The following is a 17,478-nucleotide window of genomic DNA, read 5'->3' as shown; positions in this document are numbered from 1 at the left end:
ATGAATTGGTAAACCTTAGAAGAGATGGTGGTGGAATTCCTACTCTAGTACTTTTATCCCACACATCTCGGCACCCATTCAGAGAGGAAAAAGGTCTGAAAAGGGACAGGGAGAGAGGAGATGGGCAATCAGAAGGATGCTCAGAGCTCTGACTCCTTGCCTTCATGTAGAGGGAGTCTTTAACACCACAAGCAGAAAGATGCAACAAAGAGGAAGAAGCTGCCCATCTTTAAAACTAGCTAAAAATTAGGTATGCTTTAGCCACTTCATTTTATAATGACTAGCGAAAACATCCTATTCTCAGAAGCAACATTTAGAGACCATGCTGTGCTTAGTGAATGGTGCATATCCAGTCATGTCCAATGGACTCCTGTGCCACACTACCTCTGCTTCCAGGCTTTTCTATGCTGCCCAAGCTGAAGATGGTCCCACAATTCATAACATACACATTTATGGAGTATTAACACCTCAGAGCCTGCGAGAGCGTGCTGAAATCTAAAAGCATCTATCATGTGGCAAGAGCTGCATTTCCTGTGCATTTATGGGTCTGAAGTGTAGCATCGGTGCAGCTACAAGTCAGCTGAATGGGGAAAAAGGAATCATACACTGTAATATTTTAACTGGCTCTGAATACACAATTCTTCACATCCCAGCAGCAGTATCTACAAAAGACAAAAGAAATGCCACGCTTGGGTCAGGCCTTCTAGTTCAGTGTCCCGTCTTAGATACTGGACAGCAGCAGATACGTCAAAAAGCATGCAAGAAACTCAAGACGTAGTTAAAAACCTGCCTCCTGAAGGAAGCATCGCTATTGCTCATGCCATCAGCACAAGGGTTTGTACCATTTTGAGCAAGGGCTGGGTTTTTTCCCCCATTTCTTCTATATAGTCCTTCTCTCCAACTCTCCCCTTTATTTTTCTTCTCTTCTCAAGGCCTCTGCGTCCTCCCAGGGAGTAGAGATACCCAAAATGTCTCACAATGTCTTCTTTCAGCAGATGTAAAGGAAGCAACCAGGAGGGAGCGGTGCCATACCCTTGCGTGTAGCACTGCCCTTCTAGCAGGATTATCCTGTTCTGAGCCAGCCTGGCTGAGGCTTTACAACAGGAGCTAGCCAGGGGAAAGCTAGGGCCCGGACCTATGAGTGCAAAACTTTTTTACCTCTATTTCTAGAGGAAGAAACAAAAAGCTAATGTTGAGGACTGCTGGGAATGCAGTTCTCATGGCAGGGTGAGCTACTGCCACATGCATGGCTTGTACACATTTCTCTAAGCAAAGTTTATATTTAGAGAACACAAAAACAACTCTCTGCTGGAAATGTATACGAGATGACATTTTATTATTATGCACAATTTGTATCACTCACAGCTTACTGGTCTGTAGTCCTAGAATGTAGTGGATATGTACTGAAGCAAACTTAAATGACTTTGCATTGACAGTGAAAATAAATCACATTTTAATGTTAAATCACATTATTCATTGCATATCAGTAGACATAGAGGGTACAGAATAAACAATAATAATTCTCATATATTGAGAGCTCAAGGGTCTTCCCCCCACATTTCCTGACTTACATCTGAAGTGCCTGCCTTTAAGCTGAAGCCAAAAACCCACAAAGCAACAACAAAAAAGCAAGGGAAAGGAAGGAAAGGGGAGCGAGAAGTACACAGCTGAAACAGCCACAGGTTTCAGACTTGCACAGAGGTTGCTTTTTTTTTTCTTTTTCAAACTCAGCAGCCTTTGAAAAGAAATAATAGTATCACCAACTGTGTAGTTTTGTATTTCAAGTCACACTTTAGCCCTTATTTAAAAAAGTGGAAAGAAAACCAACAGAACTGAAATTTACTTAAACATAGTCACTTAGTATTCCATTACTTTCTTGAATTACTAACAGATTCAACATTTTAGTCTTTAAAGCTATTCATTCCAATGATGTTTCTTGGGTGGAAAAGTAATGAAATAATCAGAAAAGAACAGCAAGGACAGCTGAGTAACTAACAATACTAACAATAGTGTTTTAATTTGCATATATTAACAACACAGATTTTGCATATTTTTATCACAGCTTTGTTGTTGCATTTTTGGGGTTTTGGGGTTTTTTTTTTGGGGGGGGGGGGGTTAATGGCAAAAAAAAAAATAGAAAGCAGCTTCACAGAAAGTTCACAAGAGAATAATGCCACAGTCTTAAAGTACATACTTCAGTGAGGTTTCACCACTCTGCATCTCCAATGGCTTTTGCAAAAACATGGTCTTTACCCTCAAAGGACATCACTCCATCTTTTAAGTAGAACTTCCATTTGTTCTTACTTCGATGTATCTGATAAAAGAAACAAATCAATGCTCCCCCCAAAAAATACATATTAGACCATCCATTTAAAAAAAAAAAGTAGTTTTAAGCACAACTTGGTTTACAAAACTTTCTTTTAAAATCCTGATAGCCCAAAACATGTGAAACACCTCCACTGAACACAACACAAATAATCAATAGAGGTAGAAGATTTCAGTTGTTTATAAATAATTAATTCCCTGCCCTCTCAAGGGAACAGCCTCCTGAACCTTAGTGCACTCCCCCCCACCACCCCCCCAAAAAAAAAAAGACACAAAAGTAGCTGTGTGAAAGCTCAACCCTGGCAGGAAAACAAGACAATAATGGTGCAATTTCGTTAGTGTATCAGTCCCAAACTATACTGCACCTTGCAAACAAGTATGGCTTAACTGAAATGCAGTGTTTTTCTTTTCCCATACACATGGCAGCGCCGTATGGCATGCACAGGGGCATTAGAGTAAGGCTAAAAGCAGGAAAAGGTTGCTCAAAAGCAAATACTGCCATATAAAACAAAAGAAACAGAAGAAGCAAATTCGTTCTTATTTAAAGGGCTGCAAAACAAGCTATACTGCAGAAAGTTCGTGTTAAATACTAAAAGAAGGAATTTTAAACAACTTTAGAAAATTCCTTAGATTTTTTTAAGCAGTCTATTTTCAAGTCCAGAAAGAAAAAGGCGGGAAAACCCAACACAGGACAGTCATTTTGCCTATAGCATTCTTTTATACGTAACAAGGTAATTTAATAGATAACTGTTTCCATCTACTTTCTACTAGACCTGTTATGTTTTATTAAATCTATATAGGAAAGGGGGAGGTTGCCAACATCTCCCCCTAGCTTCTCTGTTAATTTCTAATAACATCTGATCTTAAATTTCCTATAGACATGTCCAATGCTGAACATCATAGCAGTTTTAAAAAATTTTCAACCAAATTTTCAACTCAGTACATTGCTATAGATAACAATATCCACTACCTATAGCATCTGTAACATCAAACTAAGTTATGAAGCTTCAAAACTCTGTGTACCTTTTCAATACAATACAGACACTGTGGCTCAATTTCAGATGCATTTGACACATAAACCTGTAACTACATTTTCCAAAATAACTAGTTTCAGAAACACTCAATCTGTTACACTTTAGTAAAGACAATTTTCTTAGAAGCTGTTTCCTACAACACTGACACCATTAAGGCAGGCCTAGTTGAACACACACACAAAAAATTATCATTAGTTGCTTTTGAAAGAATAAATGCCAAAGCACATTCTTAAGCAAACTATAGACTTACTTTTCCATATTTGTTTCAAAATAAGATATGGACTTTGTTTTGTCAACTTATAAACTACTGACATGTAAGTGTCCAAAACCATACCAGAGTTAGAAGGTACTTAATTTGATCTTTAAGAGTTCAAAATGAGGTTGAATTTTAAACATTAAAATGAAGGAGGACAAAATCGCCCCTAATGACTGTTTTGCTTTTCAGACACAACAGACTTCTGATAGGAAAATCTCTCAGGAAGCACTTCAAAGACAAAAAATATAAAAGAAAGTACAACACACTCCTCTTTCTGTTATGCATTTCAAAAGTCTTCTTTTATGGCTGAAAATGCACACACACATCCATGGAGCTGTTGACATTACTTAAAAGTTAAGGAAATGCATAAGCTTTTGCAGCTTTACAAATCTTAATTTTGCACGATTTGGTCCCCTTTCCTTTTCCTTTAATAGGCCATTATGAACGCGTTGATTATCCTCATTTCAGAAAACAGCAGGTAAGTCTTCAGACTATTGTCAGCTAAACATGTAATTTGAACACTCAATTATTACAGCATTGGATTTTCTTTGAAAGGTACTGACAGTAGACCAGACATGGATTTGCTGAAGATATTATTTAGAATGATTAAGGAACAGAGATAAAACTATATACTGTACCTTGTCATACTGACAAACTATCACATTGTCTGTGTCAAACAAGTCTGGAACGTCCTGTTCACTGACATCATCACCAGAATTTAAGGGGTCCTAGAGATTAAAATTGTATTTTAGACATTCTTTCAGAATAGCATTGAATATACTTGACATTAAACACACCTAGAACAATAAAGGTTACCAGTGCAAAAAATCAAGACGTAGAGGCTATGAAGACCATGTTGCACGAAGCTCATTTATAGGCATCTTTACATGCTTATGTTCTCAAAAACAAAAACACCCTAAACAAAAACACAGGTAAAAAAGCAAGACTGCTAACTGACAAAGCTGACCCCAATAACTGGAATACTAATCAACTGGTATTTATTTGAAGTCCAGATGCTACGAGTTGATTCTCTGGTGAATCTCTAGGACCCAAAATTGCACATCTTTAAGAAAAGCCTTTTCCTAGGAAACATACGTACTTGTATCACATTGTTCTCTTCTCTGTCTAATTCCCTGTGGTCCTTCAGAAGGAAAAGAAACCTAGATTTGTATCCTGATCTTACTTAAATGAAAAGCAGAATTCCATTCCACCAAGGCCAGGGTTTCACCATAGAACTTTAATTCTGGTAATGAAGTATTTTAATTCATCCAATAAACAAATAACTTCTCAACATCTCTTTCATTTGTTCACACTCCTCATAATGAGCTCAAGTAATTTCTCAGTAGTACCTCCTGTCTCAAGAGGCATGTAACTTAACTATGCATTCTCCGCATTAAACTTACCAGGAATTGTTCTGGGTCCAACAATTCAACAGTCAAGATAAATAAACTATTGTAATGTGCTTCACAAGTCTTAAAAGTAAGTTACCTCCTCAACTATATCTATTTGGGGCTCTTCATTATCACCACCACTGCTGCTAGACTCAGTGTTTGAAATACTGTCACATTCTTCATCATCGTCTTCCTCATCCACATCCTCCAGAACTTTTAGATCCTCTGATTCAATAATGCCAATGAATTCATTCTCTTCCCTATCTTTTGTATGTGGTATTTCTTCCTTGGGAGAAACATCACCAGTTCCATCTAGCTGAATTATGCCTTCAATGTCACTGCAGATATCCTTCTCTGATCGTAAATTAGATTCCATCTGCTCAGTAGGTTCCATCTGACAGGAATAAAAGAGACCAGAGACAGCTTGTGAATTAAAACCACATAGCTTTCATTGTTCAGTACAAAGCCTGAGATTTTTGTTTAATAAAGCAACAAGATTGGCGCACTAAAATGAGAGTTTCAAGTCCTGGCCTACTTGTAAACCCCGAGTACATTTGCAAATCTTATTCTTACACCTAACCTTAAATGGAATCCATGCCAAATTCCTGTTTCTATCCTATCTGATTTGTGACGACTGGGACTTGATCATCATAATTTCAGTTTTGTAGGTCAATCTTTAAAATGTTACACTTATCCATCCTGTGCCTCCATTGCTGCTGTATAGCCTCTGAGAGGAAAATATTCCTCAAGCAATATAGAAAGACATTCTCTTAGACTTTTCTTTAAACACTATTGTACTCAACTTCTTAAGAAAAAGATGATTGAGCTGGCCTTTAGAATTTCTATTGCAAAGAAAATTTCAAAAACAAAATAAAGCCAAAAAAAAGGAAACAAGCTACTCCCCCGCCCCCCAAAATAGCATTTTTCATTTTTGAAATAAAAGATTAACTCATCCCTCTCCCTCAATAAAAATGCCTTGTTTAAATAAGATATAAAAAGCTGAGAGAGACAGTAAGTATTTCAGTACTTCAAGTTACTGTTCATAAGAGTGCTAGAATTCCTAGACTGAGCATTCACATGAGCATAGAAGGGCTTTAAGCTTTCAGCCATCTTCAGTTTCTCATTAAATCTTTATTGTAGCACTTAATTCACATCCACATACGCTTTCTAGTTCAAGAAAATAACACTTTGTTTTGACCTTCCATTCTTGCTATGGACCGTCTTCACCAACCTGCCATCAAAGTTCAGCTGAGCAACATAACATGCTTTCTATTTACAGTCATTTGTCATTACTGTCATTAAATCTGCATTTAATAAATTTGCCTCAATCACATATAAGCACTACAACTCAAAGTCAGCAAGCCAGCCTGAACTTAAAACATCTGCAAATAATTTCTGGAACAAGAATTAGATGAGGTCAGGAAGGTGGCTTGTTAATTAAATTAATTCAAGTTTTCCACACAGCTCTAGCTGAATTCGAGTTTGTTCAGGATTTTTTCCCAAGGAAATACATTTCCTTCCAGCAGATTTTCACTTACCAAATCTGACTTTTCATACTCAATATGCCTTCTTAATGCAAGTTAAATGCTTTTCACACATTACAAGTTAAAACTAATCCCAGCTGACACTGCAAAAGCAATTTACCCACAACTGGCCAACATCCACATGCACGTGTCAGAATGACATGGAAGTTCTCAAAGGGTCATTCATGTCTGCTCAGTCACAAAAAAAAGAAAACCATTATCCCCAAAAATAGATATAATGTAATCTTAGACTTACTATCTATTACACTTTTAGCATTTTTTAGATTGACATTCTCTCCAATCCCAGTATTTCAGCAATATTTGTAACAAATTCTTAATGTAAAAATAAGCAGCCGGCTACTGCTATTCAAAACAAGCTCAAAAATTAACTTTAAAATTACAATTTTTATTATTATAATTTAGAGGTGCTACTTGTCACTTACAGATGTGTCTAATCGCATCTCTTATGATACTTCAAACAACCGTCTCCAATGGATGTATTTTCACCAGCTGAGAAATAAAAGGCCTTACCTTGTCAGAGGAAGCAATGCTGTCCTGATCTTTCAGAACAGCTTTATCATCCAAACTTTTGCCCGTGATAATCAGGTCAATGATATCATCAGACACCTGCTGCTGCACTGACTCTTGAGGCTCAATGTCTAACTGCCCCTCCACATCCAGCAGGACACCACTTGAGTTGTTTGCCAAGGATTCAGCAGGAGAAAACCCTTCAGAGGATTCTGGAGTAAACACAGCTGTATGAAGGTTGCCATGCTGAGATTTTTCTGTTGAGTCTGCATGCTGATTCAACACTGCATTAGTCACAAGTTGCTGCTGACTCACAGAAGGCTGCTGGACCAACGTAGTATTGGCAGAGTTCTCCAGGTGGGTTTTTTCCATGACATTTGGTTGAAATACCATGGTCTGTTGGACAGCAGTCTCCTGGGGTTGCAATGTTTCAGCAGCTGCCTGGGCAGAGGATGCATTCACCTGTGCAACACCGGCAATGTTGGCTTGCAGAACTGAAGGTTGCCCAAGGGGCTGAAATATCTGCTGAACAGGATGATGTAGAATACTTGCATCTCCTGCCTGTGTAACCATAACAGGCACATTTACCTTATAAAGGTGCCCTAACAAAGAGAAGAGTTAAAAACTGCTTCAGCAGGTTAAACTACAGGTTCATCCAGGCCACTATCCAGTTACCACTAATAATCAATAGCAAATACTCAAGCAAACTGAGAAACAGGATGTTTACAAAGCAGTACTTTCCCCAAGCACAATTTCAGCCTTTGAAAAATAAGCATTCAGAGGCTTTTCGAGTCAGAGCTTCCATCCAGACCATCATGTTTAATACCCATTTTTGGCTTTGGATTAACAAAAAAAAAAAGGAAATCCTGTTTTCAATTTATTTCCATGTCATTTCAGAAACTAAGGAATACAAGATGAAACAGTAAACTATTCCATATCTACAGGGACAGTTCAGTCCTTTAAGGACATTTAGGTATCGCCGCTAAAAAAAAAAAAAGAGGCACTCACAGTTTAGTCAAAAAAAAAAAAAAAAAACCACTTAGTTTATCAATCCTCTCATTGTATGAAAACCACTCCAAATACTGAGTCCTTAAAGTTGTTATTATCAGTGTTAGAACTAAGATGCCAGAGCTAAGTTCCCAATTTCATTTAATTATTCTTTTCCCCACACACGTTTACACACACAGAGTCACTGATACCAGCCTATAGGTCTCAAAACCTTAGGAATTATACCTGAAATAGATATCTAGTGACATTAGTTCTCATCAAAGAAGAACAGCTGTTTGAGGAAAGAGTCAATCTATGACTGAAGCAAGCCTTCCACATCACACCCTAAGGAGTACAAGCACATTTTTGTACAAGCAGTACAGGCAGTTTTATCAGCAAAAGAGTGTGAGCAAAAAGGTTAATGGATGGTTGGATTTTATTGGAGTAAGAAATCAATTTGATTCTGAAGCACCAGAATGTCTTTACCTTTTTAAAACATGGAAGATTGTCCCTCATATAGGAGGAGGAGATACCTATGTCTGGACTGACAAAGGAACATATTTGCGAGCAATTGTAAAACAAAAAAATGGCATCACCTGGCAGCCCATGTTAACTGATCTTGCAAGTGTACACAACTGACACACTAACTAATCAACGTAATTACTTCCCCCATGCAGTAATTACAAACACAAACTACAAAGGAAGAGGAGGATAACTGGCTCTACCCACCCATACTTTAACTTCACGTTTGTTTTATCTACTGTACTCGGGACCATCTTTCAATATCCACATACAGTCAATGCACTGTAACATTTTACATCTCCTCTTTAATCTTACCAGATGCCGTCTGTAGCGTCACTCCAGCTGGTACATGTATAGGATAAGCAATACCCGAAGGGAGAGTAAGAGTTGCACCCGCTCGTGAAGCACCCTAGATACACAAGAGCTTTATTAAGAAATAGTGCATACTTTATCTCCTAGGGCCTTGAACGTCACACGTAACACATCCAGATGAAACATTGATGAGGGCCTTTTTGTAATCATCTTTACTGAAGAGTTGCTTCAGACTTCTGAGATTTAGACAGATAAAGAGTATTCTATATTGACAGGATAACGACTTGCCCTAAGTGTTTCCTACTTTCCAGTTATCACATTCCCTTTTCGTTAACAGAACACTTTTCTGTACCCCCTCAATGTACACACCATCCAGAAAGGTATTTTTCCACTCAGAACCACTTTTACCTAAGCTTATGTACAACTTGACACAGCACAGACCCCTTGCCTAGGCCCATGAAGTCACTTCACATTCTCTTTTTCTCCTGGAAAGCAGAGTTGGATATAAGGCTCCCTTTCAAACTAGCTGGTTTGGGGAAATCCAAATTTTAAATTGGGAAACTTGCATGTTACGCAAACACTTTCCCAATATTATATTTCAGCTTGGCAAGCTAGTTAGCTTGAGGCTCAGGAGGCACTCAGTAAGTCCATCAAGCTCTGACAATTAATACCCCTTCCCCTCACCAAACAAATTTTGCCATGCCCAGAGTTCAGAACCTGTCAACACCAAAAACACTTTCTCAGCAATGATTTCTATACCTTGCAGATAATGCTGCACCCAGCCTCACTAGTGCTAGCCATTTCCCAATGATGCATTATTTTAACAACCAGTAATAATAATAAATAAATAAATAAATAAGGATCTGTAGGTGTGCACTTCCACTACACCTCCGTTCTATGGGCTAAACACGTGCAGCCATGTCTTCCGACACGCTTCTGGCTGCACTGATTGCAAAACCAACTGGTAGATCCCCATCCTCTTCCACTGCTCGAACAGAAGCAGCAGAGGTACAGCTCTCCCTCTGCAGACTCTTAACTTTTGTATGGGTTTCATTAAAAAAAAAAAAAAAAAAAAAAGCTAGAAGTAACAACACTGAGTTTCTTCAGCTGTTGATTCTCTCTCAGCAGAACTCCTGCTCCCTTGCCTACTACACCACATTGGACAGATAAAACTGTCATGAGAAATGCTACTTTTTTGGTCCCTAAATGCTATCCTAAAGCATCTATACATGGAAAATATTTAATACTTGCCTCCCCTTAAGCCTATTAACAACTGACAAACTTTTATCATTTAGAATCCAGAATAATCAAAATGGAAATACAGTGTCACTGCAGCTACATACCAGATCTGCTGCTGTGAAATGCTGAAAACCTCTGCCAGTTGGGATGACTAAAGAAGCTATACCAAGGAGGAAAAAAAAAAAACAAAAAAAAAAACCACTTTACAAAAACATTAATTTCTCAGACACAGTAGATCTTTCAGTAATTTACAGCAAGCACTGCTGAAACTAAAGCAATCTAACTTCAGTTCATACTCATTAGATCAAACAAGCGTGCACATCTAGCTAAGGCTCTTGAATACACTTCCCTTTATGTTGCTTCAAGCTTATGCTGTACTCAGGGGGGAGGGGTTATACCCTGAATTTATAAAAGTTACATTTTACTAAAAGCTGGTCTTGGAGATTTTTTTTTTGTTTTAAAAATGTTTCTATTTAACTATTTGACCTGTTTAAGTTGCACTGCAAAAATTAAGCATGCCATTTCTATTTATTACATCAGCTAGAAGGACAGATGTGCAGTGCTACCATTTTAACATGACCAAGGACACATAGGTAAAATGCACTGCCTGGTCAACATGAGGCAAATATGCAAGTATCTTTCTGCGCCAGAGCAAATCCAGTGGTGCTAATAGGAGGAACAGTAGGGTGGGATTTTCAAAAGCACTCAATACGGACTTCAGTGGGAGAAGATAAGCCAAAGGGAAAACTTTCACAGGCTTCAAGAAGCAAACAATTTAGGTAGCCCTAACTACTTTGAAAATCTCTAGCCATAGAACAATTCGAATCCCATTTAAAAAAAAAAAGTTCACTGGCTTCAGATTGTTTTGCCTTAGTATTGCCCTTGCAAAAATTAGGAGTAACAAGGTAAAAATTAAATATAAAGCCTCCAATAGCAAACAAACCAAAAAGTATATTCCCTTTAACCACATGGAATAAATAAAATATGTCTCCAAAAACAGTCCATTCAACTATTAAGATTGTAAAAAAACAGATGAAGACTGCCTGCCCAACCCTGAAGTGCACTACGACACAGATTTTCATTACATCATATGTTTTTTGTCCTTTGTGGGGAAAGGTCCTAATGGCCTCTCACACTGGGAGAAGCCTCAGCTGAGCATTACACTCCACCATAACATTACCACAGTGGTCAGCTGGATTTAATTGAGAAGAATAGGTCCTGATGTCAGAGTCTGTGTGAAAGTCAACTACTACTGTGCAACGGGAATACTGCTTTTAGGAAAACTCACTGAAAGACAAAACAAAAAAACTCCCCCAAAACTCCCACTCTTCTGTTTAAGCAAGGCTTTACATTTTAACAAGTGCAGAACCAGATTAAACTCCAATGTGACAGCAGAGCTGCATGGCACAAACATGCCATATAACCTCAGCGCACATCATGCCACGCAGTAAAAGGGGAAGTGAAATCTTAACCCTACTGGTAATTTGCAATTGAAGGGCTACACTTCTGGACTGCAGGCGAAGCTAAAATTCTCTTCACATTTTGCTAGTGGAAATAAGCAGCAGATCAAGAGCACATAGACATAATTGCATTAGTTTATCAATTCTGCTTTCAATTAATCACTGTTCCCTATCACGCTAGATATACACATAAGCATCACAAACCAAGATTACTGCAGCACCTTCAAGTCTTCCAAAAAGATTCTTGAATCCCTGAGCTATTCTTAAATTGCATCTGTTGTGTTCAACAACATCTGACCTGCTGAAGCCTGCAGAACGCGGTGGAAATTGTGCGGCAACTGCAGGGTAAACTGTGGAGAATGGTGGCTATGTCTGAAGAAGCCTTCTGTTGCTTTAGACTGCATCACCTTGGTTTCCCAAAGCTGCAGAAAGATTATTAAGGTCAACAGATATCAGTTTTAAAAATAACCCACATCTAAAATGATAACCAGGTATTCCTAGTTTTTCCAAAAGTAAACTGACTGATTCTAGCCAATAAACATGGTAACAATTCACTACTGAAGTTTGATTTCCAGCAGCCAAACAGATCATTCGCAGGATATTTCTAACTCTTAAGTTAGGGCAAAAGTTCACATGTTTTGGAGAGCAAAGAAAAGGACAAGTACATCATCTCAAAAGAAAACAAATACACAACTTCTGTTAATGCAGGGGAACCCAACAAACCTGCTTCAAGTCTTTCAGAACCTGTTCCTCTAAACCCTCTTCTGCAAAGAGATCCCGCACACCTTCGATCACATCTTCAATAATGGACTTGTATAGTTTAGGCTACATTAAAAAAAAAACACAGAACATTTTCAAGTTAAGATGAACATTAAGTCATTTGAAAGGATAGCACAAAGTCTAATCTCGCTGCATAAACTACTGTAACAAACTGAACAGCATGAAGAAATCAGTGTAATAAACTGAATACTCTGTCAAGTGCAAAGGTCTGCAAGTCCGCTCATTCTTCTAAATCTGACATCCCTGGGAACAGACATCCCTGGAAAAATACTGGATTCGAGCCTCAACTTATTGGTTTTTGCGGGCTACAGAAATGCTTAAGAAAATCCTAGAAACGTTACAAAAACAATTGCCATGCTGTATTTTCAAACAAGCATGTCTAAAATGTCAGTTTAAAACATATATTTACCGCTTAGTATCATTCCAGTGTCATCACCCCTAACTTAAAGACCAACCAAAAATAAAAGCTACTAAAAATGAGATGGACCAATTCTATCAGAAGCATAATGTAAGTAACCTGCAAGAAATAACAAGAATGTGTTTTTTTTCTTTGTGGTAATAGTCTGATGCTGTATAGTAGTTTAGCTATGGAAATTTTAACTACAGTTATCAATACGTATCATTCATCTTATATTACAATAGGCCTCCAACACAACATTTTACTCCTTCTTCTGCCCATGTCAGTGATTTAATCCTAATCCTACAGTCAGACCTAGACAACAGACACACATAAACTTCAAGAGGCATCCATTCAGATGCAAATGTAAGATAATAAGCTTTGAGCAATTCAAAGCTTATTAATCTTGACTATCATTACCACCAGAACAGCCTACACAAGGTGAAAGACGAAGTTGAGATTTTTAGGAAACATTAGAAGTTAAGATTCCGGGATATTAATTTACATTTTTCTAACTTAACATCAAATTAGTATTTTAGTGCTCTAAAGTTGTTCAAAACTGCAGATGATAAACAATTTGTTTTAAAAAAAAAAAAAACTAGAAGTTATTAAGAACAAGTTACACTTTTTGCAAAAAGCTATCAGCACAACATAGCACCACTTTAAAATAACCATACTCATGTATGATTTCTTATGGGAGGTTAGAGATCTCCAAGGACTCCCCCAGCACATTTCAGGATACTAGGAAGAGGAGGAGCAAAAAAAAAAAAAAAAAAAAAAAAAAATGGACTCTTGTACCACTAAAGATGTTGTCTAGCCCATATGTCAAATGCTTTGCCTTCATTGTTAATCCAGAAGAGAAGCTGAATTTAAACCTTTCAACGGGCCTATTCCTCTCCCCAGTATTGCCAAGTTACACTGCATTAAGTAGAGTTTTACAGTAAGTACAAATACTACGTTATGCAAAATCTGTACGTAGCAACTGTAAAATTCAAGCACTACATTTCCAAATTAGAGAAAAACAGTTACAGTGCAGATATTACTGTACTCCAATTTTCTCCCTTTGCACACAGGCGCTCCTTTGCCAGAACCAGCCTATCCATATCAGGAACACCCAGCGCCATGAACGAAGAAACTCCTGTTTCCTTTGTATACAGGGGGGTGGCAGGGAGGGACTGATCGACGCCCCATTCCAGCAAAGCCAAAAGCACGCCTTAAAGTGAAGCCTCCAGGGCTTCCCTGGGGTTACTGTCATCTGAAGAGCCATCTGAAGTCCCACGTAAGGAAAGGCAGCAGCAGATGAAACCCGGAGGGGAGAAAAGCCGCCACCTTTCTCCGTGGCACCACTAAGCTCGCACAGCGTCCCTCCGCACCCTGGAGCTACCCAGTGGCTCACACCAACCCCTGCCACCATGCTTTTGCCCACAAAACGCTTTTTTTAACACCACCACCCCCAAGTAATCGCTTTCGAAGTCACCCCTGGGCTCCCCGCGCCAGGAAACGGCCGGCCGCTCCCAGGGATCCTCCCGGGGACTCTGTGCGGCGGCACCGCCTCCCGCCGGGCCCGGGGAGGGGGAGGCGAGGGGCTCGGGCCCGGCCCCTCCCTCCCGCGCGGAGGGGCAGCCAGACCCCGCCGGGCCGTTCAGAGCTCCCAGGTTCGGCTACGCGCCGCGGGGTCGGGACCCGGCCCAGCCTCGCCGCCGCCGCAGCCCCTCACCACGGGGTTAGCGTGAGCCATGGCAGCTGCCGCCATTAGCCCGCCCTCCCGCCTTAAGGCGCCGTTGCCATGGCGACGTGGCCTGCCCGCCGTCGGCCCCGCCCGGGCCCTACTCTGCCTTCCTGTGGTGCCCTCCCTGTTTTCCTCCCTATCCCTGAAACACCCCATGCAGTGCCACACGCTGGGGCGTAACGGAGCGCTGGTTGCTAAACCCGGGTTTCTTCTTTCAGCTCCCGAGACCAAGAAGAGGGACCAGCCGCTGCACAAAGCGCAAGGCCGCCGAGGGGCCCGGGGTGCGGTTCGGACCCTGACCTCTAGCCTGAAACTTCAGCTTGTGAGCATGGGGGAAAGGAGGCTTTGTCTGGAGAACCACAGTTGCCCTTAGTGCGAAAATATGCCTAGGAAGGCTGGCTAGAAAATGATATTATTTTGCTCTAGTAAACTCTGAAGTCATTATTACCTCATAAACAGGGAGATAGCTGAAGCTACCAGTTAAGTAGCAGCAATCTGGTACAACTACTCAAATTATTGCTTACATTTGCAGCAATCTGTTCATATATTAATACAGAGATTTACCAATTTAGCAGTTACTCATCTGGAAAAATGTTCATTAATCTCATATATGTAGGAGAATATATACTTCGGTCTTTATACACCTTCTGTCCGTACAAGGATCAGTGTTACCCTGATGATTCTGAGAACCTAGAAACATCATCTTCTCTCTTTCCTTTCTTTTACCTTTCTTTTCCCATTTTTAGGTAGCTATGTAGTTACAGTGCTATTTGGCTTGTGAAGGGAAGACTCGCCTGTTAAGCTTTAATTTTTAAGGCTGACTTACACATCCTGAAAAATGAAAAGATTTTAATGAAAATACTGACAGACCCTTAATTATATAGCTAGACTAACACCTACAATAAAAAAAGAAGGAACATCCATAATAATATTGTAAGTTGCATTTTCATGAGTGAGACAAATGCAATTTGCTATTGAAGTAATTTTGCTTTGCAACAAAATATGTTTTATGACACTGTCTGGGTCTTGAATTAAACAGCAGTTGCATATTCAGCTGTTCTGTATGCCCTGCATTACGAGGAAAAGGCGAGCCATGTTGCTTTCCTTATAGAGCAATTTAAATAATAAAACGTATTTTTTTAAAGCACAGTGCTCATTTGCAACTCTCTGGGATAGTGCATACCAACAGCATCGTTATTCTTCTCCTGTCTGGTTAGTCCTGTCATGTTAGCAGGGATAGCGGGAAGAAGTTGCAGCCTTTAGGATCTCACTGCGCCCTGAAAGTTGCAGATGGTGATCCTGCAGCTGGCTACGACTTACTCATGAGACAGCTAAACCTGATGCAGAGCCATCTATCCGCCAGCATACTGTACAGCAGCTTTAGAAAGGTGGAAGTGCAGAAAGATTTATAAATGGGTTCCTGCTTTCTACTACCCTTTATCTAGGGATTACAAAGTGCCTTGAAATTTGAACAATTTGTATGCCTAACTTCAAAAAGAAAGAGAGATTGGGAAGCTTGATGCCAAAAGACTTCTCAGCTGTTTCAGATAGTGGTTGGGTTACTTTGGCTATGTCCACATGAAAATGTGCAGACCAAAGCAAATGATCTTCACCTGCACTTCAGGTTGATGGAGTGTCTCTGTAGTTGTACATACCTAACACATCCCACCAGCAGAAGGCATTGTGGGCATACCCCATGTGTTGTAAATTATACCCTTTTATATACCAATACCAAATGAATTTGGTGAATACCAAAGCTCCGTCACCAAGGTCAACGTGTCAGCTCCCTTCACGCAAGGGACAGCAGACTAAGCCTACTTATGGTACACAGCTATCGCTGGGGAGAAAGTAAAAACTGGGAATGGGAATACAACTTTCCAAACTGCACAGGGTGGTTGCAGCAGGCGCTTCCTGCTAACCAGGGCACTTATACTTTCATGTGAGATCTTTTACAAATTCCTAGAGAAGGTGTCTTTTCATCCAAGCACTGCGAGCAGTTTGTCCGCTAAATAGCACAAGAAAGCCTGGTATACACTGAAAAAATTAAATCATCTCTGAGCAAGAAAAAAATTTAAAAATATCTGTGAATAGCATTACTCATACTGACTGGCTAGCTTTGATCTTGGTGGTCTTAACCTAATATCAGTGTCCTGTGGTATAAAGTGCAACCCTGTAGTGATTTTCATGCTTACGGATTTTGTAACATTTAGCTCCACTTTTAAGAGAAGAAACTGGGGCACAGACACACCAAGTATCTTGCCCAAGCTCACAAATGGCAGTCGGGAACAGCATCCAGGTTTCATCAGTCTTGGTTCAGCTTCCGATCAGCTCTCCCCGCTGCGGTTTCTTTAACAGCTCACAAGAGTTTTAGAAGTCAGGCTATCGAAAAGATTAGCATGCTGTTCAAACCCTCCTGATTTTTCAGGGTTTTTGTCAGCATTTGGGATAGTGCTGCTTAAGGGCACCTCAAACATTCGTTTACTGGACAGGTTTTAATTTGTAATTATTTATACTCCTCTTAGTACATGATGTCTAGAGAAGATTTATTTTTGGATGATGAACCTTTATTAATCATTAAAAAAAAATTTACCGTTTTCAAATGCCTTCCCTCTAGAAAAGGAGAGCCCTCAGCAAACTCAGATGCTTGGTAATGAATGCCCTCTTCTGTTTAAATCCGGCATTGCTGCTGTAGAGGAACACGGCTACTCAACCACAGGAGTGCAGAATTCTTCCTCAAGGCGTATTTTACAAATACCATCTTGCGCTTCTTTCCAAGTAAAAGTAATAGTTCTTAGGAGGAACCGGTTTCAGCATCCGGGCAGTCCTCATGGAGATGCCTTGACATGGGCAGAACTGTAATTTCATTTTAATGATATTCTCTAACATGGTCCCTTTGTTTTCAGCTGTTGACTCATAGATATATAGCACTCTAGTCTCATAACCAATTTTATTAACAGCATGATTTTGTTATAAGCGCCAGCATTTCCGTCGGAAT

At 39.7% G+C, this 17,478-nt stretch overlaps 1 protein-coding gene across 2 annotated transcripts; it reads right to left on the bottom strand.

The window, feature by feature from the left end:
- Positions 1-2,106: 2,106 nt before the first annotated feature.
- GTF2A1L (general transcription factor IIA subunit 1 like) lies at positions 2,107-14,507 on the bottom strand. 2 transcript variants are annotated; one of them, XM_076334751.1, is made up of 9 exons: positions 14,472-14,507; positions 12,301-12,402; positions 11,876-11,999; positions 10,222-10,277; positions 8,882-8,975; positions 7,061-7,659; positions 5,104-5,400; positions 4,254-4,343; positions 2,107-2,314 (listed from the first exon to the last, which is right to left on the bottom strand). In XM_076334751.1, exons 1-9 carry the CDS (start codon positions 14,505-14,507, stop codon positions 2,207-2,209), a joined length of 1,506 nt encoding a protein of 501 aa, XP_076190866.1. In that variant the 3' UTR covers positions 2,107-2,206. The 2 variants fall into 2 exon arrangements, with proteins under 2 accessions (XP_076190866.1, XP_076190867.1); XM_076334752.1 differs by lacking the exon at positions 14,472-14,507 and adding an exon at positions 14,232-14,277.
- Positions 14,508-17,478: the final 2,971 nt, after the last annotated feature.

This window comes from Aptenodytes patagonicus, chromosome 3 (assembly GCF_965638725.1).
Source record: "Aptenodytes patagonicus chromosome 3, bAptPat1.pri.cur, whole genome shotgun sequence".
NCBI lineage: Eukaryota > Metazoa > Chordata > Aves > Sphenisciformes > Spheniscidae > Aptenodytes > Aptenodytes patagonicus.
This window is presented reverse-complemented; position numbering and strand designations above follow the sequence as displayed.

Coding starts and splice junctions, on each gene's coding strand:
- GTF2A1L (XM_076334751.1), bottom strand. CDS start 14,507: ATGGCGGCAGCTGCCATGGCTCACGCTAACCCCGTG. Junction 12,000..12,300: donor TTCTGAAAGACTTGAAGCAG/GTTTGTTGGGTT, acceptor ATCTTTCTGCAG/CTTTGGGAAACCAAGGTGAT. Junction 2,315..4,253: donor TAGTTTGTCAGTATGACAAG/GTACAGTATATA, acceptor TTCTTTTATCAG/ATACATCGAAGTAAGAACAA.